Below are 24,856 nucleotides of genomic sequence, written 5' to 3' on the forward strand. Positions count from 1 at the left end.
GCAGCTCGGGGCCAGGCGAGAGGTGCCTCTCCCTGGCCATGGATGCTCCAGCAGGGCCAGGCCAGGCCGGGGCGCCTTTTCCCTCCTGCATGGCCCTTGATAGCCAGCTGCGCAGGTGAGAGGAAATTTGGATGCACACGCCATTATGCTTCCGTTTCCGTAGAGATTGTAGTGTCCCCAGTTAATTACAGGAGCTTTAACTTGTCTACATTCAAAACTACTGTGCACAGATAAGACCTATTTCAAAAAAGCATGTTCTTCCCTGTATTGCTAAAACATCGCGGCATATTAAAGCTGCAAAACGATTTGAAAATATTAAATTTAGTTTTCATCAGATGCCTTTTTTTACCTTTTTTTGTAAAATTTCACTCCCTTGGACAGTAATTTGGACCTTGGTCATTTTTACTATATATTCTAATTAATTTCACTTACTGTTTCTTACCTACTAGGAAGTTAAACTGATTAAAAACACACACTAAAACTGATCAGTCTATTTTCTCTAGCACTGGTACTAGCATAATATTGTCATTATGTTTGGGGTTCTTAAAGCTAGAGGAGAATGTTACTGACAATTTAAAAATATGTCTACTCATGTTAAGTGGCCCCCCCACCATCTTCTTCCTCATTTTAAATTTTTATAAAGTCTAACTTTAATCTCCAAAAACTAGACTGTTCCCTTTAATATTATGAGACACAGTGAAGCACGCACACACACACACACAACAATCCAAAGCAACACGTCCACCACAACAAACAATCTAGCCACTTTGCAGAATACATACAGCTCTCTTTGTGATCTTCCTGGAAGTACACAAATTTCCTGAAGCATCCTGTCACTTCATGCAAGTGATCTTGTTTAAAACTGGGGATGTTTTTTTTGGAAGTTGTCTCTTTCCAAATCTCCGAGGTGTTATTTCCAAGACATTAAGAGGGGATCATCTTAGAGTCTTAGGGGACCCCTCTGTTTTTTCATTTGTTTGATACTTCCCTTCTTTAAGGTCAGCTTTAACATGACCAACCTTCCCCTCCCCACCTGCCCAGGTCTAATTCTGTAACTACTTAGTGACCACAGAACTCATGTGGCTATAAAAATTGGGACCATAAATCTTTCCCTGATCTTCTCTCCATCACTCCCATGTGGTCTGTTTTTCTCTTGACTGGATTTATTTCTCTTGCAGGATGTCACAAGTGAGGCATGTTTGTCCTGGAAGGCTCGTACATGGTGGCAATGGATTATTATGGAAAAGGAAGAACAGCACAGGGATATAATCCATCATAAGTGCCTTGTGGGAATAAGTATTTCCTTGTACCTCCCCATAATAGGATGAGAAAAGAATGACCAAGATATGACAGACCCAGGATGCAAATAATGAGAACTCATTTTGTAGCTCTTATGGACTGTTTTTCATCAGTAGATCTCAAAGTGCTCTACAAAGGAGGTCAGTATCACTATCTCTGTTTTTCAGATGGGGAAACTGAGGCACAGAGCACTGAAGGACAAGATTCACAAAAAGACTTGAGTGCCCAACTACCATTTTAGGCACCTAAATCCCAGAATCAGGCCCCACTGGGATTCCCTAAACTCCAACTCAGCTGTCCTTGAAAGCTGTAGGTGCCAGAATTCACTCAGCACCTAAATACTGCAATAAAAGTTCCGTAGGTGTCTATGTTTCTGTCTCTGAGAGCGTCGACTGCAGCTTTATTTAAAGTATCTGGATGCATAACCCCCGGAGTGATGCATGAACCGGGAAAAGCCAGGTATTCTTCCACAGCACTTGCCTGTGGGGCCTGATCCAATGAACATGTTAAGAATTTGCTTATGGGATTGGACCCCTGTAGGCTAACCCAAACAAAACAACTGGAGAGTGGAAGAGAAGAAGCCTTTCCTCATAATGTTTAGCCCTGTGGTTAGGGTACTCACCTGGGACATGACCTGGTTCAAGTGCACATTCTGCCTGAAAAAGTCATTGGGTGTGTGAGAGACAGAGAGAGCACGAGAATGACTCTGTAGCCTGACGAGCACTCAAGAGGGCAGTGGGAGACCCAGCCTCCAGTCCTCCTGCTCCAGTGACTTCTTAAATTATTTATCTACAGTGAAACAGCTTCAACAGGAAAGACCTGAGTGATTGCCCACATCAGACTATCTTCAAGTTAAGTGGTTAGAACCCTCTCTTAGGATTTGAACAAGGCTCTGCCATCTCTTTTCTCCCACCCCAGGTGGCCTTGAATCAGAGCACTACCCTATCCCAGACGAGTATACTAAATGCCAGGCCAAAATGTATGAGGAAGGACATCCTGCAGAAATGGCATAGGCACCTAGTACCAACAGAGGGTTTGCAGCTCAGATTCCCAGGTGCCTCCTTGCAGCTCAGATTTAAGTGCCAAACTCCCTCAGAGTGGTAGGGCTTTGGATACACCCCTTCCCTCGGCTACTGTAAGTGAGACCATGTAGAATGTTGACTTGTATGGATCATGTCCTAAGAGGCATATCTCACCCCATTCATTTTGCAGGGAGCCTAGGCGCCTATGTCAGGCTTTGTGAATACCAGTGATTTTCTAGGCACCTAAAAGTTAGGTGGAGCAAATCTAACCCAAAGTGACTGGCAACACCCAACAAGCTCGTAGTGAACCTAGGAACAGAACCCAAGTAACTGAGGGACAATCCAGTGCACCTAACTCATATTGCAGTCCGTGCTGTCTACTAAATGCTAACTCTTGCTTGGCCATTCTGGGTCACTGGTGTTTGGAAAGCCAAACTGTAAACTTCTTATGTTGACACAGAAAATCCCAGAAGTGCCTTAGACACCTTAAAGATTGGTGGATATTCATGAATCTGTATATGTGAATTCAGCAATGGCAAAACCTGGTGTTGATGGCTACTTAGTCTGCTTGCTAATAAACACACACACACACACACACATCTGCATAGCTAACTGAACAATGTGCAAATTCAAGCTCATCCCCTCACCCGAGTAATTCATATAGCACAGAGAATCCACTGGGATGAAAAACGAAGGGGAAATAATACCACACAGATATTTTATCATAAACTGCAGGATAAGAACATAAGAATGGCCATACCGGGCTGTCACACCAAAGGTCCATCTAGCCCAGTATCCTGTCTGCCGACAGTGGCCAATGCCAGGTGCCCCAGAGGGAGTGAACCTAACAGGCACTGATCAAGAGATCACTCTCCTGCCATCCATCTTCATCCTCTGACAAACAGAGGCTAGGGACACCATTCTTACCCATCCTGGCTAATAGCCATTTATGGACTTAACCACCATGAATTTATCCAGTTTTCTTTTAAATACTGTTATAATCCTAGCCTTCACAACCTCCTCAGATACCAGGAGTCAGATCAAATAATGAAAGAATTAACAGCCCTTCTTACAGTCATTGCTCTTTGTGATGTATTTTTATGCTTCTACATGCATCTGGCGGCCCAGTTTGTGTGGCACCATGTTTTGGGTGTGTATAGACGCTGCACTACTATAGCACTCATTTTTATTTACAACTCTAATATCGTCCCATCCTATGGCATACCCAGCAAAGGAGTTTAATCTTCAGTGCATGAAATAAACCAGTTCCCTGGCCCAAGATCTGGGGACTGGGGTTGGGATTAGGGTTGCCACCCCTCCAGGACTGTTCTGGAGTCTCCAGGAATTAAAAACAAATCTTTAATTAAAGATAACGTCATGTGAGGAAACCTCCAGGAATTCGTCCAACCAAAGTTGGTAACCCTAGTTCGGATGCGCCTTCCCGCAACCATAGGCTCACCGTGGCCCATCCCCCTGGTGCGGGAGCCCAACCGACCCGTGTCTTTCCCCCGACACCTTAGAGACCAGGGTCCTGTCTGAGCGCCAGCGATGGAGGTGGCCAGCCTGGACACCGCCGCGCTGGGGTGCAAGGCGGGACCCGTGGGCCGGGGCACCGCGCTCACCGGGAGCTGCACGCGTCCAGTCTGGCCCCGCTCTGATTTAACCGGCCACTCGCCACCGCTTCAGGATAACGCCCCGCCCCCCTCCTTGGCCCCATCCAAAATGGCTGCCTCGCCAATGAGTGGGGCCACTCTCTCTGCCCGGTCCTCCGGGCTCTATGGCGGCTTGTGTAAGGCGCCTCGCTGACGGGAGAGGAGTGAGCATGCGCAATGAGTTTTCCTTCACTTCCTCTGGCGGCCGCTCCTGTTTCCGGCCCCCCACTTCCCTGGTAACAATGGAGCAGAAAATGGCCGCCTGAGAGGGGGAGGGAAGGAGACGCTGCTGCCGCTCGGGGAGGGACGGAGTAGGGCGAGCCAGGGCCGAGCCCGCTGAGCACCGGGGCAAGCAACGGACCGAGACCCGGGGGGGAGGAGGGAGCCTGGCGGCGGCGGGTGAGTATCGGGGCTGGACGCAGACTTTCAAAATGGCCTAGGGAAGGGAGAGGCCCAGGCCCAGGGGAGGAGGAGGCGGCGGCGGCGCTCTGGTTGCCGGCGGGGAGGGGGAGTCTGTGTCCCCGAGCCCCTGCCCCCCTTTGATCCTCGGCCCTGCCTAGCCGGGGCAGTTGGGAGGAGGGCCCAGGCGGTGGGTGGGATCCCCGCTCCTGGGGCAGGGAGGACAGCAGGCCCTGTCGGTCTCCCCTGTCTCTATGGAGGCGACCCCTTGGTCCGCTCTACCTCATCCCCAAGTGTGAGCGCGGGTCCTGCTCGGCAGCCGGGGCGCCTCACTTCCTGCCCCATCCCCTCGGGCAGGGGAGGACCGACACCTCAGGGCCCTTCCCGTCCACACGGCCTGAGCCCGGAAGGCTCAGCTTCCTCTCGTGGGCTGTGGGGCTTCTCGCTCCGCTATACCCAGCTGGGTTTGAGGGGGATTGAAACGTGAAACTAGGCCTTTGGGTTTGTAGGAAAACTCGGGCCTCTCTCTCTCCTGTCTAGTGTCTCCTTTAAGGAGGTAGAGTGTCTCAGGCCCAAGCCTTCATTTTATCCTCCCCACACTAGGAGCAAGGAGCCCCATCGTGAGGAGAGAGGAGGAGAGGACTCTCTGTGAGGGCCCCTTCTATTTCCAAGTGTCTAGGTTGTTTATAGTTTTGTGACCCATAAAAACTGATAGATAAAATGGGGATCACAGTGCTGTCTAATCTCACTTACTTCCCAGTTACCTTTATTTACCACACCCCTGAAATGTTCTGAGGATGTTGTAAAAATGATCTATACTTCTAGGAATGTTTATGGAGGTTCAAAACTCTGGTCATCCTGGGATGTCTTATGCTGTTTGTAGTCATACATCTCAAAGGAGGACTAAAATCTATTCTGTCTGTATCTTATGGACTTATTTTTGATCCATTATCTATCTATTTGATATATTTACAAAAAGCGGTTTCAACAAAAAACTTCCCTAGGAAATTAAGTTGGAACATTGGATACAGTCTGTATTTTCTGGAGTGAATAAACAAAGAGCCCTGTTTAGTGTTTAATAAGTAAGCTTTCAAACTGAAGTTGTACACAAATAACAATAATCAGGTGAACAGCACTACACCCAAGACTTCCCATCTGCACTATTGGCTATATTGATTAATTTCAAGTTGGAGGTGACTATGAAATAGTAATGATGCTGTAACATCCATCTTCTAATCATTTCAAGCACAATAAGTTGATAGGTAGAGATGAAAATTAAACAATAGCTCCTTTCTTTTGTAGATGAAGTTAAATATCTTCTTTCAGAGTCTGGGATTGGATATGTTATGGTGATAGCCCAGTGTTTAAAAGTGCCTCTGTATGCCCAGCAGAGGTTTACCATTTTGGAATGGTTAATAATCATTTGGAAAGTAAAGGAATCAGAAATGATTATCTAACTGATCATCATCATCAAAAGCGGAAAACATATTTATTAAAGGGGTTACAAAGGAAATAAATACTGCATTCTTCCCTCCTCCCCCAATTAGCTGTACTAAAAATGTAGGTGCTTCTGGCTCTTAATGTCACATAATTAACCACACCGATATTTATATAAGGTGATGTGACCGTCAAACAAATAACAGGTCCCCAGCCTGGATAATAAACATGTTGTCCAGTCCATATTAACTGCCTCACAGAAAAGAGAGAGTTGACAGTTTCAGCACTCTTCATCTCTCCACCAAACTCAGAACAGCCTGGTGCCTAATCGTCACACATTTTTTTGCACTTGTTTGTTTGGTTAAGGGCATGATTTTTTAAATCAAAATATTTATACCGGTGTAGCCCCTTATAGAGTTAAACAGTACAATTCTTGTGTATAGACAAGCTCTTAAGAATGTATTTAGGCTAAGATTTAAAGATGTCTGTAGGAATGTTAGTAACACTTTCTAACACAGAGGTTCTCAAACTTGTGTACTGGTGACCCCTTTCACATAGCAAGCTGCTGAGTGTGACCCCCCCCTTTATAAATTAAAACCACTTTTTTATGTATATTTAACACTCTTATAAATGCTGGAGGCAAAGCAGGGTTTGGGGTGGAGGCTAACAGCTCACGACCCCCCCATGTAATAACCTTGCAACCCTCAGTTTGAGAATCCCCATTCTAACAAAGCTAGTGGAGACAAGACATTGTATAGCCTAACCCATGCTGAACTGGTTTAATTGAAACCCAACTAGATTAACTGACACTTACTAGCTGAATAGTCTACACTAGACTTTTAGAGCATGTTAGCTAACATGTTCTAACACACCTTTAAATCCTCCTCTAGGTGAAGAGGGACAGGAACTTGTAAAAACCTAAGCCAGTCAAAGTATTGAAAGGATAAAACATAGCATGTTTATCTATACCTTTTTACCTTCAGGTTCTCTTATTTTTAATTTCTTATGCATAGGCATCTATCTTGCAACCTATATTTTTAAAAAAATGTGTCAGTGTTAAACTTTAATGTAGGGATGGAACTTTCCATGGGTATATAAAGGTAACTTGGAGTGTCACAACATTTCCATTTGCTTTTCTCTTCAGAATGTATGAGACACTTGGCTGTGTGTAAAAACATAAAATGCATATAAGGTTGCAATTTCATCTTCTTGTCCTGGTTTATGTCAGCAGACACCAATTGGTATTTCTTGGCTGATCTGAAGTGTTGATGTTTAACTCTTTCCTTCAGTGAGGACTGCAAAGCTGAGCAGCTTCATTGCTAAAAAATCAAGTGGCAACACTTGATTAGGTAAGATATACTAATATGCATTTACTTTATCCTCTTAATTTTAATAACTTTTTTAAAAAGTCGAACAAGAATAATCTTTTACAAATTCAGTATGCCAGAGGCATCTGTATCCATAAGCTCATAAATAATCTGCATGAATTTCTGTTTCTTAATTGTCATCAAAATCAGATGATGAGATTGTAGTTTTACATACAGCTTGGTTTTATATTTAAACATAATATATAGCTTAAATGTTATTAAATAAGGTATTTTTTAAAAAAACGTTTATATTTGGGAGTATTTCATGAATTAGACAGCAACCAGGATAGGCTTTACCATAATCCTCATTTGTTGATTGCAGTTGTTTGTCAGCATAGCATTGGCCTGTTATCTCCAGTAGAAACTGTAATAGCAACAATTTTGCGGATGAAGTGGAGTTAAAAGAAGAGTTGAAGTTACATGTTTTTTGCATTGAAATTCTACAGGTTATGTTTGATTTAGAGCTTCCATTAACCGGAGGTCCTGTTTCTGCTGAAACTTGAGCACTACTCGACGGTCATCAGTTTTGCGGGTCTGGCTCCCCAGGATGCTACCCTACTTTTGCTGCTCTCCCTTTCAGTGACGACATTGGCTGCTGACATACCACAGTGCTGCTTCCTCCTAACTTCAGAGTGGGCGTTTTGCTTGCTGACCTTACAAGATGCTCATTTTTAGAGCGAGAGAGAACCATTTTCATGAGACTCCTCTTGTGATACCTCATGTCCAATAGGTCTTCTCTTCTGTGGTATAATCTAAAGACCAAAAGCAACATAATGTCTTATTTATTTTCATTTTCAACATGTCTTTGTGACAAATGCTATTTTAATAAGGAAAATTATAACATTTTGAGCCCTCGGAGTTGACAGTGGAGTTCTAAGAGTGCAACATTTTATTGGATATGTGAAAGTATTGACACATGTTCTATTGCAATGTCATACCTATGATTAAAATGACATTCTGATTATTATCACTTCTACTTGTTAGCGCTCTGGGAACATCTTTGTTCCTTTATTAAAATAGCATTTTATACAAATACTTTGTAAAAAGACAAAATACTTTTTTGGTGTTCTTTAGCAAGTTGACATTTTTCCAGGGTGGGTGTGTGTTGGTGGGTTTTTTTTTTTTTTTGAGGCAAGAGTGTACTGGTGACATTTGTGTGGTGTAATGTTTGGGGTAAGATGAGTATCTGTCCATCACATTTAATGTCCAGATGGATGCTTTAAGAGCTTTCTGTAGGTGTTTTGTTTTATCTTAGAATGCACATTCATACTACATCCATTAGAGTTAACAGCAACAGGCAAAGAATAAGCCCAACATGTAAGGCAGATCTTTAAAAATTTGAAAATTTAATACCCTGTTGCCTCTACGCTGTAGATATTCAGACTGGATTGAAGGCTCTGATCCTGCAGTAAGAGGCATACAGGCAGACCGCTGTCTCTGTGTGGAAAACTCATTATCTTCAGCGGGGGCTGTAGGTCGACACAGTGGTCCATCTGTGTGCATCTTGTTGCAGGATTGGGGTGTAAATCTCAGTGAGCCCTCTCCCTCACATGCTTGGTTTTTTTTTAATGCTCTTAGTAATTGGGTTCACTCAAGTCATTTTCTTTGGTTTGTTTTTTAGAGCAAGGATTTACAGGATACAATAATGATGAAACGTCAAGGTTGAAAACACATGAAATGTGTGGTTTAATGTATTACAACTAATTATTTATAAAGTAATTGGTGTTTGACATAGCTACATTAAAACTGTTTACTAGTTTTTTCTCTTGTGCATCTTAGAAGAGCACAGCTTGTACTAGTTTGTTTTTTGAAGCCTAGTCATTAATTTAGTTGTCACATGTTAAATAAGACACTTTAAAATATGACCTAGGTTTTGCAAATATTTTTGTACTTTGAAAGAAATGGAGTTCAAAATATTCTAATAGCTAGTTTTAATTTCTCTCAATCTGAATTATCTGGTGTTGGAGAGCTTTTCTTGACAGGGCGCTAGGGATGAGCTTTCATCATGAAAGAGGGTCAATAGTCCTATTAGAGATTTAGGGGATCGTTGGGGGTTAGGGAATGTATATATTTTCAAGTCAATATCTGAGTTTTGTCTTGTACGTTTTTCTTGAAGTTTGGTTTAGGTAAGGGCAACTCTGACTTCTACACTGGTACAACAATTTGCCTCTGGTTGCCAGAAAGGATGACTAGTTCCTGTGGGATGGAAGTGGATCAGTTGGTAATAGCTCATTAAGTATTGTAGTAGGTAATCACTATTTAGAAATTAGTCCTGTGTCGAGCACAGTTGCTAAACTATTTCCACCTATTAACCATCCCTTTTGTGTATTCAGAGTTATAAATTAAATTGCTTGGAAGAGAGTCAAGAAATCTGCATAATGTATAGGAATCTAATTTTCTAGAAAATATCCAGTACATGCCAAATGAAATGATGTCACTCTTAAATATTGAAACCCATATATTTTCATTTCATCTTAAAATATCAATTATTTAGACACAAGACATTTTGGGGGAGATTAACTCCTTCCAGCCAGTTCTTAACAGTACTTGCTGTTTTATTAATTTGGTTGGTCATAGTCTTTTTCCTCCTATTACTAAGGACTTTGAGACCTACTACATATTGCTGATGAAGAGCACAACTTTATTTTTTTAAATCGCTGCTTTTTCTTCAAACAGCGTAAAAACTTTGATCCTTTAGGGTCTCAAGTTTCCTTTTACTTTATACAAGTTGCAGATTTCAGCCATGACTGCTTGACTGCTACTTAATTTTAAGTGGGTTTTATTCACTTACAAAAACAGAAGAACATATACTAAGATTAATTCAGCTCAGATAGCTTTTGGGTTATTTTACTATGTCCTGAAACAGTTTGTTTATTTTCGCGCAAGGAGGACTTAGTTGGTAGGTCATTGTGCCATCTGCTCAATTAACACATTTCTGGGAAGCAGCTTGTGATCCTCAGATGGAAGGTAGCATATAAGTGTAAGGTAGTAAAGATAAAAGTGAATTAAGAGTTTAAGCATTTTACTGTTGTATGGGGTCCCAAGTGAATTTCTTAAACAGCTATTTTAGTAAATTCTTGAATTGTGATGCCTGACCCTCTTTCATAGATTGACTTTCTACTCAGGCCTAGTTGTCATAGTATCAATGAATTGATAATTTTAATACTGGTAGTGGAGCAAAGTAACTGATAATGGCAACTTTTTTCAATACCAAATGAATATCTTTAGTTCTCGATCATTTTATACCCCGGAGACCATAAAGTAACTCCTCCCTTGGAGATTATAAAATCTTGAACTATAGATAGTCATTTCTTGCTATTAAAGCTTACTGTTTTCCATAGACTCTGCTGCTTTGCACTGATGGTAAGGACATCATTAGTCATATGTGCCTGGCACCTTTGAGTGGATTGTTAATGAGTAACTACAGGGAATCCACTTGACTGACTTGTCAATGAGTGGGCATACCAATTTAAGAGTTTACTGCAATAATATCTGGTTATTCAGCTGCTGAAAAACACTTCCCATCACCATTTTCAAGAAAACTTTCACTTGTTTCGGTCAAGTAGCTGTACAGACTCTTGTTTCCAGCGAACTTTAGACAAATCTTACTGTGCTTCTATAAAGATGTTCAGTTTCATTACTGGATAAACTAAAGTTGGCTATAATCAACAGATCTGCACTCACTACATCTTAGAGACATGAGCTCCTCCAGACATTTGTGCTCTCCCTCGCCAGTTCTGTGCTGACAGAAGAAGGGAAATTTCAGGTTGTGTTACGCAGGTAAGAACAAAATCTCATGTGAAGTTGTCCAAAAGCAAGAAAACTCACTGAGGTGAAACATACTATATATGACCTCCTTTTAATAGGATGCCACTGTTAGGTCTATCATAATGTATAGGCAGACATGGTGTGTCTTGCCCTTATTTGCATTTCTTGCTTTATAGTAATACGCTGCTTACAATATCTTAATGTCATGTTTACATTTTAGTTGTTAGGTCTCATTTTAGGCATCAAGATTGTGCACTACACTCAAGACACAATTTGGATGGTGTTCCTCAGTGATTAAATCCCTGATGGACAGCTGTATCTAGTTATTGTTTCCATAGGAGTCTGTTGCATAGTAATATGGTAATGGTGCTGCTTTACTGCCACTATTGAAATCCTGTTAAGTAGCCAGGCGGAACCAAGGAAACCCCATTGTCATTGTAGTACTATTAGTATCCTAGTGATAGGCATCTAGAATTTATAGGGTTCTGCAATGGCTAGGGTAGAAGAGAACTGTTTCTTGGAAGTGGATAAACTGGCTTGGTGCAGAGTCTACACTAGGTGTTTGCACTGGTGAAGCTACTTTGGTGAAGCTATACCAGTGTGAAAATCCCTAATGTAGACAAGCCTCCAGGAGTAATCCTAATAGTGTTGAATCTAAATGCAAGACCCTCCTCTGAGGCCTTCTTCCAATAATGACATTTCCCACATCCAACATGTAATTTTGGGCTTGGAGAGGGAAGAAGACAAACACAGTAACTCTTGTGTAAGTTACCTTAATGTGTGTAAACAAATGGGCCTTGAAGATCATGCAATACTTCTCTATTTAGGAGATGTAATGATTTAAACTGTAGAGACATTCTGATTTTTCTTGACAGTTTTGTTTAGAAACCAAAACAAGGATCAGTTTCATGCACTAGACCAGTGGTTTTCAACCTTTTTTCATTTGCAGACCCCTAAAAATTTCAAATGGAAGCGTGAACCCTTTTGGAAGTCTTAGACATAGTCTGCGAACCCCCAGGGTCCACAGGTTGAAAACCACTGCACTAGACAAGTGGCCGAAAACAGATCCTATAATATTTGGAAATTCTCCGATTAAAAAGCACAAAACAGAATGGGTTTGGGTTTTTTTTTGTTTCCCCCCCTCCCTTTCAGTATGTTCATGAGGCTTCAGGAGCTGTTTAAAAAAAAAGGAAACATTTCCGGTGGAAATGTTGTATAGGAGCATTCCACCAGGTGTAAAACTAGCTAGATAATGAGCCACATGAGTAATTGGTGCATTCCCACAGTTGTGTAAGGCAGTGCTTTACATCATGATTGGTGAGGCTTCCTTGTTTTGGCTTCCATTTGGATAGATTTAAGGTTAACATCATTTCTCCAGAGGTGGTATGTTTTCACTGTTGACGTTGATCAAATGCAGATATTGCCGTATCTCTCACTAATGTTGAGAGATGTGTTAGAAGTTCTAACCTAACTGAAGTAGGAAAAGTGTGGGGAGAATGCATATATATTGGATTCCTGTTTACAGCTGGCAATTATGCCAGGTACACAAGACCTTTTGGTCTCATATTCCACTTTCATCAAAATTGACAGTTGAACTGCTGTCTAATAAATTACTTTTGGCATTAAATCCCAGAATTCATTCCATATAACCTCCCCCCTCCCCCGAGGAACTGAGTGATCTTTGTATTGCAAGGTGTTCTATGGCACCCACAATCTACTGTGCTGTAATTCCACTTCCTAGTTTTCACATTTCTTCCAAATTCTTTTGGCTTTTGGGGATTGGCTATTCCTCTTAATTGTCCAGAAGGATTTCTGATCAGTAATACGAGGCACTTAGTTTCCTTATAGACTTGAGCTTGGGAGGCTTAATCCTATTAAAATAGCCTTTTAAAGGAACATAGTGTTGGATTCAGATGACTCACGTCCTTTACAGGATTGTTTTAAGGCAGCCTTTAGGCTGCTCTGGGTTGTGCTTTGTCAAGTAGCTGCAACATCAGGGTATGCTATAAGGGGGTTTAGACGTCTCCTTCCTGAGCACAACGACAGATTGTGCTGAATTCCACTGAATGTGTGAATAAGCATTACAGATTATTTTATTCATTTTTGTATGTATGGTTTTCAAAATATGTAGTTTTCTTCTCCTTTTTTAGATACTTTCCCACTCTTTCATCAACATGGAAAGCTCAGATTCTAACGATAAAGGAAGTATTGATCACTCAGAAGCACAGCGCCGGAGTCAGCTGGATCGATTAGAACGTGAAGAAGCTTTCTATCACTTTGTAAATAACCTGAATGAAGAGGACTATAGGCTTATGAGGGATAACAATTTGCTAGGAACACCAGGTATGTTACGACATGTAGGTAGCATGAAAACTTTAATTTACAAATGTGAATGCCTCTACACCCATTTTCAGACTACGTAGTTCCTCTCACTGTTGTGCTGAATGTCAGCATTTATTATATTTTTAGTACTATTTTATGCCATTGTAGAGAGTGGTTCTTCTGCTTAGTTGAGCACACAGTAGACCAGTGGCTTTCAAACTTTTTTTCTGGCGACCCAGTTGAAAAAAATTGTTGATGCCTGCGATCCAACGGAGCTGGGAATGAGAGGTTTGGGGTGTGGTAGGGGCTCAGGGCTGGGGCAGATGGTTGGGATGTGGGGGTGAGGGGTTCAGGGTGTGGGAGGGGACTGTGGGCTGGGCAGGGGTTTGGGGTGCAGGAGGGGGTCAGGGCTCTGGGCTGTGGGTGCAGGCTAGGCTGGGGATGAGGCATTTAGGGTGCAGGAAGGGGCTCTGAATTTTGGTGGAGGGGCTCTGGGTTTTGATGGAGGGGATTGGGGTGCGGGGTTTGGGTGCAGGCTTATCTCCAATGGCTCCTGGTCAGCAGCACAGCCGGGGTTCAGAGTTAGGCTTCCGGGCTGTCCTGGCACCGCGGACCGCGCTGTGCCCTGGAAGCGGCCAGCAGCAGATCCGAATCCTAGGCGAAGGAGGGCAGGCGGCTCCATTCGTCTCTCGTCTGCAGGCATTGCCCCCCAGTGCGGAGCCGCTGCTCAGGGCAGGGGCAGCGCGCGGAGCCCTGTGGCGCCCCCCCCCCCGCCTAGGAGCCGGACGTGCTCCTGGCTGCTTCTGTGCCAAGCGTGGTGTCAGACTCAGAACAGGTAGGGACTACTAGTTTTTACCGGCTGGCCACCAGGCTCCCTGCATGCTAAGCAAGGTGACCCAGTGCCTTGCATTCTGCAACCCAGTACTCGGTCGTGACCTGAAGTTTGAAAACCACTGCAGTAGGCCATTCCTTGAAGGTAATATGAATAGTGTCGAGCCTGGTAGGTTAAACTACATGTACTAATTCAATTTTAAGAAAATGTTAGTGTTCACTGGAACTTGCAAAGTCTGCACTACTGAGGGCTGCATTGGCATCTTGCCAGGTATTTGAGTCTCACTTGGGCCGTTTTTACATAAGAAGGTTGCACTGGTTTAACTAAAGGTGTAATTTTAAAACCAATTTAGTTCAACCTGTGTGAACAGCCTTATTTCAGTATAAGAGTGGCTTATTTTGGCTGAGGTAAAACTGATTCCTAATAGACTTGTGCTAAACTGAAATAAACAACTCTTAATCTGAAATGTGTCGTCTGAGGTTTTTTTGCACTGGTTTAACTAAATCAGTTTAAAATAACACTTTTAGATAACTAGTGCAACTTTCTCTTGTAAGTGAAGCCTTGATTGATATAGGATGGAGAATACTGCTGACAGGTGGTTACAAGACCCACAAGCATTTCGCCATCTTCTTTTGAGCAGGTTGTAACTCTATGTTAGCTGGAGCCTCAGCAAGTCTTACCTAAGGGCAAGAGTGTTGGAGGGCTGTGGGGTATACTTTGGCTACCCTGACTTATAGGTATCACGGTGCGTCAGAATTGAACCAACACTTAGAAGCAGTTATTATTCTTGTTAGTACAGTATTTGCAGTTCAAAGAGAATGTAAGCATAAGAACTTTTAGGCTATGGATTATTCTTGCCTTTATATATCTGCCTTTAAAATAGTTTTGGAAATCTTTGCTTGCTTCCTAAGGTGAAATTACTGAAGAAGAATTGATGAGAAGGCTACATCAAGTTAAAGAAGGTCCACCACAGCAAAATGGTGATGAGAATAGAGGTATATATATTGTATTTGTGGAAGCTCTTAACTTTAGCACCCAATATAGATCTTAACTTGAGTGCAGGAATGGAACATGTTAAGCCTAGGCAGGTGCGAGGTGAGCAGTGTTTTAGAATTAAGTGAAGATTATCTGATATCTGCTTCTGAGATCAAAGTTTTGAAGAGATTACAGCTAGAACACATCACACTTCTATTTTGCTGCACTGTGATCGCATCTGCATTTCTTTATTCTTGTTTAGATTTCTCTCCGTTCTGTTCCCTTACAGGGGTGCTTTCTGAGGTTCCCACATTTTCTCACCTTTACTCTTTCCATCTCAAGGTTGCCACATTGCCTCCTTGCATAAAGGTTTACACACAGGTCCGACTGAACCCTGTCATTGTTTATTGTTAGCTAAATGAATTTGCTAAACTAGAGAACCAAGTATTCCAGGCCACTTAGGCAATGTCTACATTAGCACTTATGTCAGCAAAATTTTTATTGCTCAGATATAAAAAAAAACACTCCCCCGAGTGACATAAATTTTGCCAGAATAAGCGCTCATGTGCACAGCACTATGTCGACGGGAGAGCTTCTCCCACCGACATAGCTACCACTGCTCATGAGCTGGTTTTATTATGTCGGCTGGAGCACTCTCTCCTGTTGGCATAATGCAGCTACATAAGTACTCTTACAGCAGTACAACTGTATGGGTACAGCTGTGCCTCTGTACGCTTGTTAATGTAGACATGGCTTTAGTTTGTGATTTAACTGCTGCTGTACTAGGCGATTAAATTGACAGTATTTGAGCAAGTAAAAAACATCTGATCTAATGTTTTTTTACTGATGAAACATAATGGACTTTCCATTTAGTTGTTACAAGAAATATTTTGATGAATTGTTTGCTATTTGGCTACAACGTCTAAAGAGGCATAATTATTGGCGGTAGAAAAATGTCCACTCATGCTCCCTCAAAGAAAAGCTCTTGTGGACATAACGCTTATCAAGCTGTTCAGGATGAAACCGTTATGGTGTTTAAAAGACTTAAATATTTTAAAACTGTAACTTGCTTAATTAAATTTAATCTAAGAATTATCTCAGTTCTCTAATTTTGGTAGTTCCCTTTCTTTTGACAGGTGCAGAATCCACAGAAGATGTTTCTAATAGAGATTCCATAATAGACTGGCTTAATTCAGTACGACAGACTGGAAATACCACACGGAGCGGGCAAAGAGGAAACCAGTCTTGGAGGGCAGTGAGCCGGACTAACCCTAACAGTGGTGATTTCAGATTTAGTTTGGAAATAAATGTCAACCGTAATAATGGGAACCCAAACCCAGAAGCTGAAAATGAGCAATCTGTAGAGCCCTCTAATGGTGAGGATTTGGAAAATAGCCAAAGTGACACCGAGACTCCAAGATCTGAATCGCCATCTGTAAGGCAGCCTGGCTCAGACAGAAGTACCGCTGAGGAGTTAGCAACTGAGGAAGCATCTCCTCTCAGAGGCCAGAGAAGAGCAAGAAGCAGGAGCCCAGAACAACGAAGAACCCGGGCTAGGACTGATAGAAGTAGGTCACCTATTAATCCAGCAAGTGAGACTCCTCGCAGGTCTCCTCACAATATGCCATCTCAGACACTTGATCATTCCCTGGTAAATGAATCTGAGGGAAGTTCTAGAACTAGACAGCATGTGACGTTAAGGCAACATACAACGGGGACTGAGATTGCAAGTGAAAATGCAGTTCTGTTTTCAACCCCTGAAACAAGACCGGCTCCTCCAGCATTAGGTTCTTCAGAAACAAATGGCAGCAGTGAGTCTGCAGCTCCTGGACAGAGGCCACCTACTATAGTTCTTGATCTTCAAGTGAGAAGAGTCCGTCCAGGAGAATATCGGCAGAGAGACAGCATAGCCAACCGAACCCGATCCAGGTCCCAGACACCAAACAATACAGTCACTTATGAAAGTGAACGTGGAGGGCTTAGGCGCACATTTTCACGTTCAGAACGGGCTGGAGTGAGAACTTATGTCAGTACCATTAGGATTCCTATTCGTAGAATCATAAACACGGGCTTTAATGAGACAACATCGGTCGCAATTCAGACCATTCTAAGGCAGATAATGACAGGTTTTGGAGAATTAAACTACTATATGTACAGTGATGGTGATGCAGATCCTAGTGGCCCAGCCCCAAACCAAAATGTAGATGCTCCTGAGCTACAGAATGGAGGTGATAGTGGTAGTACTAGTTCACGCAGTGAAAGTACTGAAGGTAGCTCAGGGGAGGTATATGAAAGTAGTAATGAAGGAGGTTCAACATCTGCTAGGCGGGAAGGTCGGAATACTAGGGGATCAGTCACTTTTGAAGAAAGTGGCTCTTTACCATTCCTTAGCCTAGCACAGTTTTTTCTACTAAATGAGGATGATGATGACCAGCCAAGAGGACTCACCAAAGAACAAATTGACAACCTAGCATGGAGGAATTTTGGTGAAAGCGATGCTCTGAAAACCTGTAGTGTCTGTATTACAGAATACACAGAGGGCAACAAGCTTCGTAAACTGCCTTGTTCCCATGAGTACCATGTCCACTGCATTGATCGCTGGTTATCAGAAAATTCCACTTGTCCTATTTGTCGTAGAGCAGTCTTAGCGTCTGGTAACAGAGAAAGTGTTGTCTAAATGAGATCTGAATTTGTGGCTGAACAGCTGGTGTAATAGTGATGGGCAACAAAGTCACTTTCATTATGACCACTTTTTGAGTGGTGCTTCAATGTAAAGTAATGAGTCTGGCTGCTTCGTCCCTCATGGAAACATTTTCTCAGAATTAAAGCTTTTAAAATGGGAATCTCTCTTTAAATTAGAGTCTCCAAATCTATTCAGTTTCAGTGTCTCGAATTTCAGACAATTTTATTTCCCCAAAGACACCTATTTGTTATAAATTTCTCTTTTTTTTTTCATCATCAAGTCTGTTAAGCTCCTTCCCCATCCCCTCCCCAATGCATTGTGAATCTTAAAGACCTCAGCACTCAGCTCATCCCTGTAAGGAACTTATCTGAGAAGTCATCCTAGCTACAGCACATGCTTCATGATGGATTTTTAAAAGCAAACCCAGCTATCCCACTGAATATAAAATTAATTCAACTGCACCCTTAAATATAATTTTGGTTAATTTTCATATTGGGTATTCTTGGACACACGAGTGCAGATAACACTAATGTTAGCCCTTTCCCCATTGTACAGCTGTCTCCAGCCCATCACTATGGCACGCTGTAGAGTGAGCTGATAGCTTAATCGGGATATTTATCTTGTGGAAATATAAGAATTGCCTATGCTTGTTTAAATAAAAAAAATCACAATTTTTGTTTTACAATTGTAAAGCTTTTTTGTAGAAGCTCAGTACTTTTCCAGTGCACTGTTGTACTAATGCATTAAGAATTAAAATTGTACCATGCTTAGAAATGAAGAGAATGCTTTTCATATAAGACCCACCACACACAGAGCAAACTAAATACAAGCGAGCTGCTTTTGTAAATGTTATTGTCAAGAGCAGTGCATATCTGTACTATTTAATTTATGTGAACAGCTACTGTAACATAAAACAGTTAAGAATTAGACATCTTAATTTCATTAAAACTGATGGAAATTGAATGTTATAACTGCAGTGTCTTGGCTCAGTAATGCCACCAAAAAGGTGATAAAAAAAAGAAATAGAAACCTGCTCTGAAGACTGGTTTTTTTTCTTTGTATGGTTACTGATGTGTAATGATACAAACTTGTATGTACCAGTTTCATACAGTGAGGATTTTGCCCAAGTTTTGTATTAAGCTGTATTTTAATCACTGAGGGAGCTGGATGTAACTTTCAGCAGACAAATGTTGGCAAATTAATTTTTCTCCTCCCACTCTAATGACCTAGTAATCTCTGGAGCTTTGTTAATGATTTAACATGCTGGCCTCCAAAAATCAATGGCAGTTGCATGTGACCTAAGTATCTGTGGTAGAGAAATTAACGTTTAGGTGTAAATGAGAAATAATCTTCTAACTGAAGTTTCTCAAATAAATTGCCAATCTTAAATTATTGGTTACTGGAGTACATTTAAAAAATGAAATTTCAAGTTGTTTGAATTTGCAATTTATTTTCCTTAAAGTAAAATATTAGGCATGTTTCTTTACTGTTAAAGACTGTCTAAATTCCACTTGTTTTGTATTAAAAGTTAGTGTGGGCTTATCACAATTCAAATCTTATAAATGCATTTACACAATTTTAAGTCAGCTTTGGAAATGTTCATACCTCAGCTGTCTTTACATGGTGGGAAACCTCTTCCGCATCTCCCCCATCCCCAAGAAACCTTTACTCTTTAGTAGCTTTGCCAATGCTACATGCTTCTCAAGGAAAGCAATGTTCTATTTCAAGTAAAAAAAAAAATATAGTAGTTGTTAACTAGGGATATGAACTGCTCTTGCTGGCTAGATCCAAAATGTTGCTCGATACTCAGATGACAAAACCAAACCTGACCCATCTTTTTTTACATTAACTAATCTTCAGTGTTTGAGTGGTGGTTACATAGAACGTCATCCTAGCTGTTAAGCCATTATAATTGAACTACTCACCAGCCAGTTCAGGATTCCAAGATGTTCGAGCCCTCCCATTTTTCTAACAGTGCATTTCCATGTCCTCGGTTCGATGGGGAATCCTGACTGGCTGGTGAGCTCACTTTCCTTGTGGTGGAATGCTCCATCATTGTAAGGGTGTTCCTTATCGTATGTTTTTAAAACATTTATAAACAAATACATGCTCTCAAATGTTCTCTCTGAGATGTGTTCATCTATAAAATTGGAGGTTAGATATTAATGTTACTGGTTGGGCTTTGTTTCATGAATGTAGCTAATGAATCTTAAGCCAAAACTACTTCTCAAATATTGGACACCCTGATTTTTGAATCTTTTCTGTAGTGTGCACGTAAGTGCATGCAATCACTCGCATTTTTCACTCTTTGCTGACTTGGACTGTAGAATTAAAATTGAAATATTTTATAGTGGTATTTGCTACTGATTTCTAAATACACTTTTAGCTTTTTAAAATCAGATCTCTTATGAGGACTAAGGACAGAAATGAGAAGAATATGAGCCCATTAGCAACAAGCGATACACAGTGGAGGAAGACTGTAATACCTCATTAAGCAGTTACTCTTTTGTTAATTGATTGTTCTTGGTTTCCAAGAACTATACAGTTCAGACATCTTGTAGTTTTATTATGATTGCCTAAAAGTGGTATGCCTTAATGTTTTAACTTTATGTAATTGTAACAACGGTTAAAGTGTCTGAGGTTCCCAAAAAGGTACCAGAAACCAGTGTTCACCTCAATTAAGAATCCTTTGAATGTTTCAAATGTTTTAATTATTTATAATGAAATTCCTTTTTAAACTCTTACTATACCAGTAGCACTGGGGTTTGTTTCTTTTGACTTCAAACAATTGACAAGATTGATATTGCTGTTAGTGAGGAACTCTTAAGTAGATGAGGCATTTACCAATGTCCACAATAGTTCTGGAAATGAGCAATGGTATAACTGAGCTACACCCAGTAACTCAATGGCGTTTATGAATAGTTTCATATTATGACCTGTGCAAAACAAATCTGTGGAAAACTATTGGCCTGATCCGGCAGCAGGAATTCTCATCTGAGTAAGGGTTGCTGGATCAGGCCCTATTATTAAACGGTAATTTAGTTAATTCCTGTATAGTACAAGAACTTTATGGGCATCATTCTTTCCTTTTAAATTAAAGTTATATTAAGCTTTAAAACTCAGTACTTCAGTTTTAAATTAAATTGCAAGCTTTATAAATAAAGTATAGCAGCGTCTCTAGTGAGGTGCTCACAATTAGCTAAAGTTAGTCTCTCTTGAATCAACTTAAAAATATATGAATCCTTTTGGTGCCAAGCATTCTTAACATATTTGCAACTATAGCTTTCTTAAGCTTAAACCTATTTTTTCAGCATTGGAATTGTAGATGGATGTGCACTGTTTTTACAGCCACTTTGCTGGATGCCCATGGACACAGAGGGTTAAAACACAACTGTTATAGGGTTGGGTTTTTTTGGTTTGGTTTTTTTTGGGGTGGGGGGGGGGTTAATGCCCACATGTACATAGATGGATAAATTTAAACGATTCTGATAGCCGCCTTATACATTTCTGCTCTCCTCCTTAGTTTATGGTGCCATCTTGAGGAAGCTTTTTTTACCCTCCTTCAAAGTGGGGGAAATACACATCTTTGACTCCATTATTTATTTATACATTAATTTCTTTGCTGTTTAAGTTGGTTTTGTGTTTTGAAGGAGCTCCCCTGCTAGAGCTTGTATAAGGAAAGCTGATGTTAAACAACCAACCACACACACACACACTTGCACATTGTGGACAGCCATCCTTCTGGTGTTTGGGATTACCCCTAGGTATTTAAAACGTAGAAGAGTGCACAATCTTTTGTTTTGTAAGAGTGCAGTATATAGTTCTAATCAAACTGCAAATTTTTAGACATTTTTAATGGGTTTTATCCATTAAGTGAAAGAACTGTGAAAAGTAGTGACTGGTTTTTACTGGGGTTTTTCTTTTACTTGCACTTTTGTAAAAATAAACAGCTTTTTGCAAATAGTATTTTGCAGGCAGTTAGTTCATTTATGTTAACTGATCCTTGTTTGGAAAATAGTGTTATTTGACAGGGTAGTTGCTGCACTGCATGCATAGAAACTACTCATTAAAAGTTTAAGGACTTTCTGTAGGAAGTATTAGTGTGCATGCATAGCAGCTGCACTAACATGATACTGTACCAATTTTGAAGAAGCCATGATTGGCCATTGTGCCAACTTGCAGATTAATGTGTTTTCGACTAATGTTGACACAATGGATGGTAATGACTGTCCGCTATCCATGGATTATGCGAATACATAGTGTCCAAAGGACCATTTCACCAATATAATTTCAGTAAGAAATGTATCTGAAAATACTTGCCTACACTTTGAGGAAATTCATGATCTGAGATGCATTATAGTAACTAGGGTCTAATTTTAAGATGAGAAAAGAAATTTAGTTAAAGCTGACCCTTGGTTTCCATTTTGTACCAGTGTGCCTAGGTATTCCATGGGTCTTCCAACAGTGTGTGTTCTTAATCAGCACATATATTGCAATATCAGGGTTCAGCTGGCTGGGTTTAGCTGTTTAGCTGCAGCCTTAACTTTTCTTGGCATTGTTAATTTGAGACCCTTACTATAACTGTAATGCGGCGTTCTGTGTAAGAATCTGGTGTTTCCATTCATCCTCAGTATGACTGGGGATTTATGTGACTTGATTAGGGTTATGTGATCAGATCTTGAGTTGATTAGGTACACAGTTGTAATGGAAATGCCTGTGCCAGGAGGTGTTAACTTGGAGCCACGTTAAGGGAATTGAGCAACACGGTTAGACATATTTCAAATTTTCACCTACAAGAGGCTTTATTTTGGTTTGGGTTGCATTGCTGAGGGGAAGGAGACAAGCAAATCTAATGGTAATGTAATTTACTCAAAGCACATTAAATTATGTTGTGTAAAAATTAGTTTGATTCTGTTATACCAGGGCTTCCCAACCTCTTTTGCACCGACATTTCCCTTTTCTTATGGGCGAATCCATTATTGAACCTTATTTGGTTCCATTCGCTGGTTTTCGTCACTTAAATTAAAATCCCAAGGGCCCTTCCCTATATCTGTTAGGTTGTTGGCTGGGAAGCCCTGTATTAAACTGAGAATGTAACAATTTTCCTTTTTGTACAGTGCTTCACATTGTTTATATTGGACTTTAGTACAAAATGGTACTCCACCAGCTCATAAACCAGTTGGAGCATATTTGATAGCTAACGTTTAGGAGGAGTTTGTTTCCTATGTAAGATGTCATAATGCAAATTTAAATAGACTCAATAAAATGCATGAAGTGATCATTTTGTTCTTGATCATCGCTCCTTGGGGACCGGGGGAAGGGGGGATGTTCATTCTGGAGTGGAAATGTAATTGAGACTACCAGGGTTAACAGCTCATGATAAATGTGATAGCAATTTTTTTTCCCCATTATTTCCTGTTGTATGAAGTGGGAGAGCAGGAAAGGAATAGGAACCTATGGCTTTTTGTCAAAAGAATTTGCCTCTTTGTCCACTAAACTGAAGGAATAAATCTTATTACGTACAAGAGTTCACTAAATCGGTTGGTGCATAGAATACAAGGACATAGTTTTAAATCATCTTTCAAAATAGTAGCTATGATTTATGGGTGCTATTCAGTAACTGAAATCAGGGACCTGGTCTCAGCGATGAAAGTCAAACTAGAAACATGCAGAGGGCCACAGAAACACTGTCAAGTTTGCATAAATTCATGCATGGCCAGAGGCTTCCTTTTAAAATTAATCTCTGACCTGTGTGCAGTGCTCCACATGAATGAGAAGGAAACTACCTTTTGCAGGATGTGGAAAACTATCAGTGCTTCTCCATGCATGCTGTATGAGTAGGAAGCAATGACCAATCCTGGACACATGGGATGATGTCTGAAACAAAGGGTGAGGGAGTCTAATTGTATTTATTAGGACAGCGTTCAACAAGGTGTAACACAAAAATGGAAGGGAGGAGTCAGAGAAGAGTGATAGGATTGTGTGGGACAATATGAAGGCTTACATAGACATACATTATAAGAGCCATGTCTGGGGGAGGAAGGATGGATTTAACTTTTGTACAGATATTTATTGATAAAAGTGTTGTCTTGCATTAGAAACGAACAGTATTGAGTTCAGTTTGAACCGAAAGTAGCACCCTTAAATGTACTGCAAAGCGAAATTGTAGTGTCCTCTGTGTGAAGATGCTTTCAGTGCTCTTCAAGGATGATTCATCTGTTTAATTAGGGACATAATCTAATCTTTCTGAAGGCAAAGGCTTGGGAAGTCTTGAGTTCTAATCCTAGCTCTGATACAGTCTTTGTAGTCTTGGGCAAGTCACTTTGATTTTCTCCCCCCATTTCCGTTTCACAGATGGGGATCATAATACCCACCTCCCTTTTATTTCGAGATGACTGGTTCAAGTGTGCCTCCGATAGGTACTGATATTCATTATATGAAGTGAGTTGGTCCCTGTTGGGAAGTAGCAACAGCCACATTATTAGAAACCACCACCACAATTAGCATTGTTTGTTCTTGGTGGAATTCTTACATAGAATGGCCATTGAAACTGATCTCTCATGGCCTTGCCCACTTAGTGTTGATGTGATTGCAAGGAGAAGCTTGCCTCACTCCTGCTGTCTGCACTGTACAGTACCTACTCTATATAGGGCAGACTTCATTTTTTAAGGTGTCTTTTTACCAGTTCCAAATTCTTAAAGAAAAATACCCTCTCTATTCTAACTTCTCTCTATCTTAGGGTTTTATACTAGGACCCTTCACTATAGGATCCAAGCATTTTCCATGTAAAATCAATAGCAATAATGACATCCTGGAATCTTTGTCTCTCCTCACTTTTGGGGGTAAAAACTCTGCTTGGCCTATTATTGTTTGGCTTGTTGGTTGGTTTGTTACAAGTTCGTTCTTTGTTTTTATCATTGGGCAGGTGTGCTTTGGTAGGATGGGATAGTCAGTGTTGCAAATGACATACTTGCCATGGTGGAAAGAGGAAGGATTTGGAGTGTTTCCTAAAGGATAGTTTAGTTTTGGATCTGTTTAATCTCGAATTTTATTTCTAGTCACATCTCCTTGCCCAAGAGTGCTTTATCCCCAACTCTCAT

General features: G+C 40.9%; 1 protein-coding gene and 1 long non-coding RNA gene across 13 annotated transcripts in view; one reads left to right on the top strand and one right to left on the bottom strand.

Annotated features, from left to right (window-relative positions):
* Positions 1-4,164, bottom strand: part of LOC123377725 — an 85,632-nt gene extending 81,468 nt beyond the window's left edge. For all 4 annotated transcript variants that reach the window (XR_006582289.1, XR_006582291.1, XR_006582288.1 and 1 more), the window contains exon 1: positions 3,944-4,164. This is a non-coding gene — a long non-coding RNA (uncharacterized LOC123377725). The remainder of the gene's footprint in view (positions 1-3,943) is intronic.
* Positions 4,165-4,241: 77 nt separating this feature from the next.
* RLIM (ring finger protein, LIM domain interacting) lies at positions 4,242-21,719 on the top strand. Of its 9 annotated transcripts, none has more exons than XM_045030952.1 (6): positions 4,242-4,372; positions 7,041-7,158; positions 7,623-7,921; positions 13,095-13,287; positions 15,010-15,093; positions 16,210-21,719. In XM_045030952.1, exons 4-6 carry the CDS (start codon positions 13,119-13,121, stop codon positions 17,748-17,750), a joined length of 1,794 nt encoding a protein of 597 aa, XP_044886887.1. In that variant the 5' UTR covers positions 4,242-4,372; positions 7,041-7,158; positions 7,623-7,921; positions 13,095-13,118; the 3' UTR covers positions 17,751-21,719. The 9 variants fall into 9 exon arrangements, with proteins under 9 accessions (XP_044886887.1, XP_044886884.1, XP_044886882.1 ...); XM_045030949.1 differs by lacking the exon at positions 7,623-7,921 and adding an exon at positions 10,849-10,956; XM_045030950.1 differs by lacking the exon at positions 7,623-7,921 and adding an exon at positions 10,849-10,956 and having other exon boundaries at positions 4,270-4,372; positions 7,038-7,158.
* Positions 21,720-24,856: the final 3,137 nt, after the last annotated feature.

Source organism: Mauremys mutica, chromosome 9 (assembly GCF_020497125.1).
Source record: "Mauremys mutica isolate MM-2020 ecotype Southern chromosome 9, ASM2049712v1, whole genome shotgun sequence".
Taxonomy (NCBI): domain Eukaryota; kingdom Metazoa; phylum Chordata; order Testudines; family Geoemydidae; genus Mauremys; species Mauremys mutica.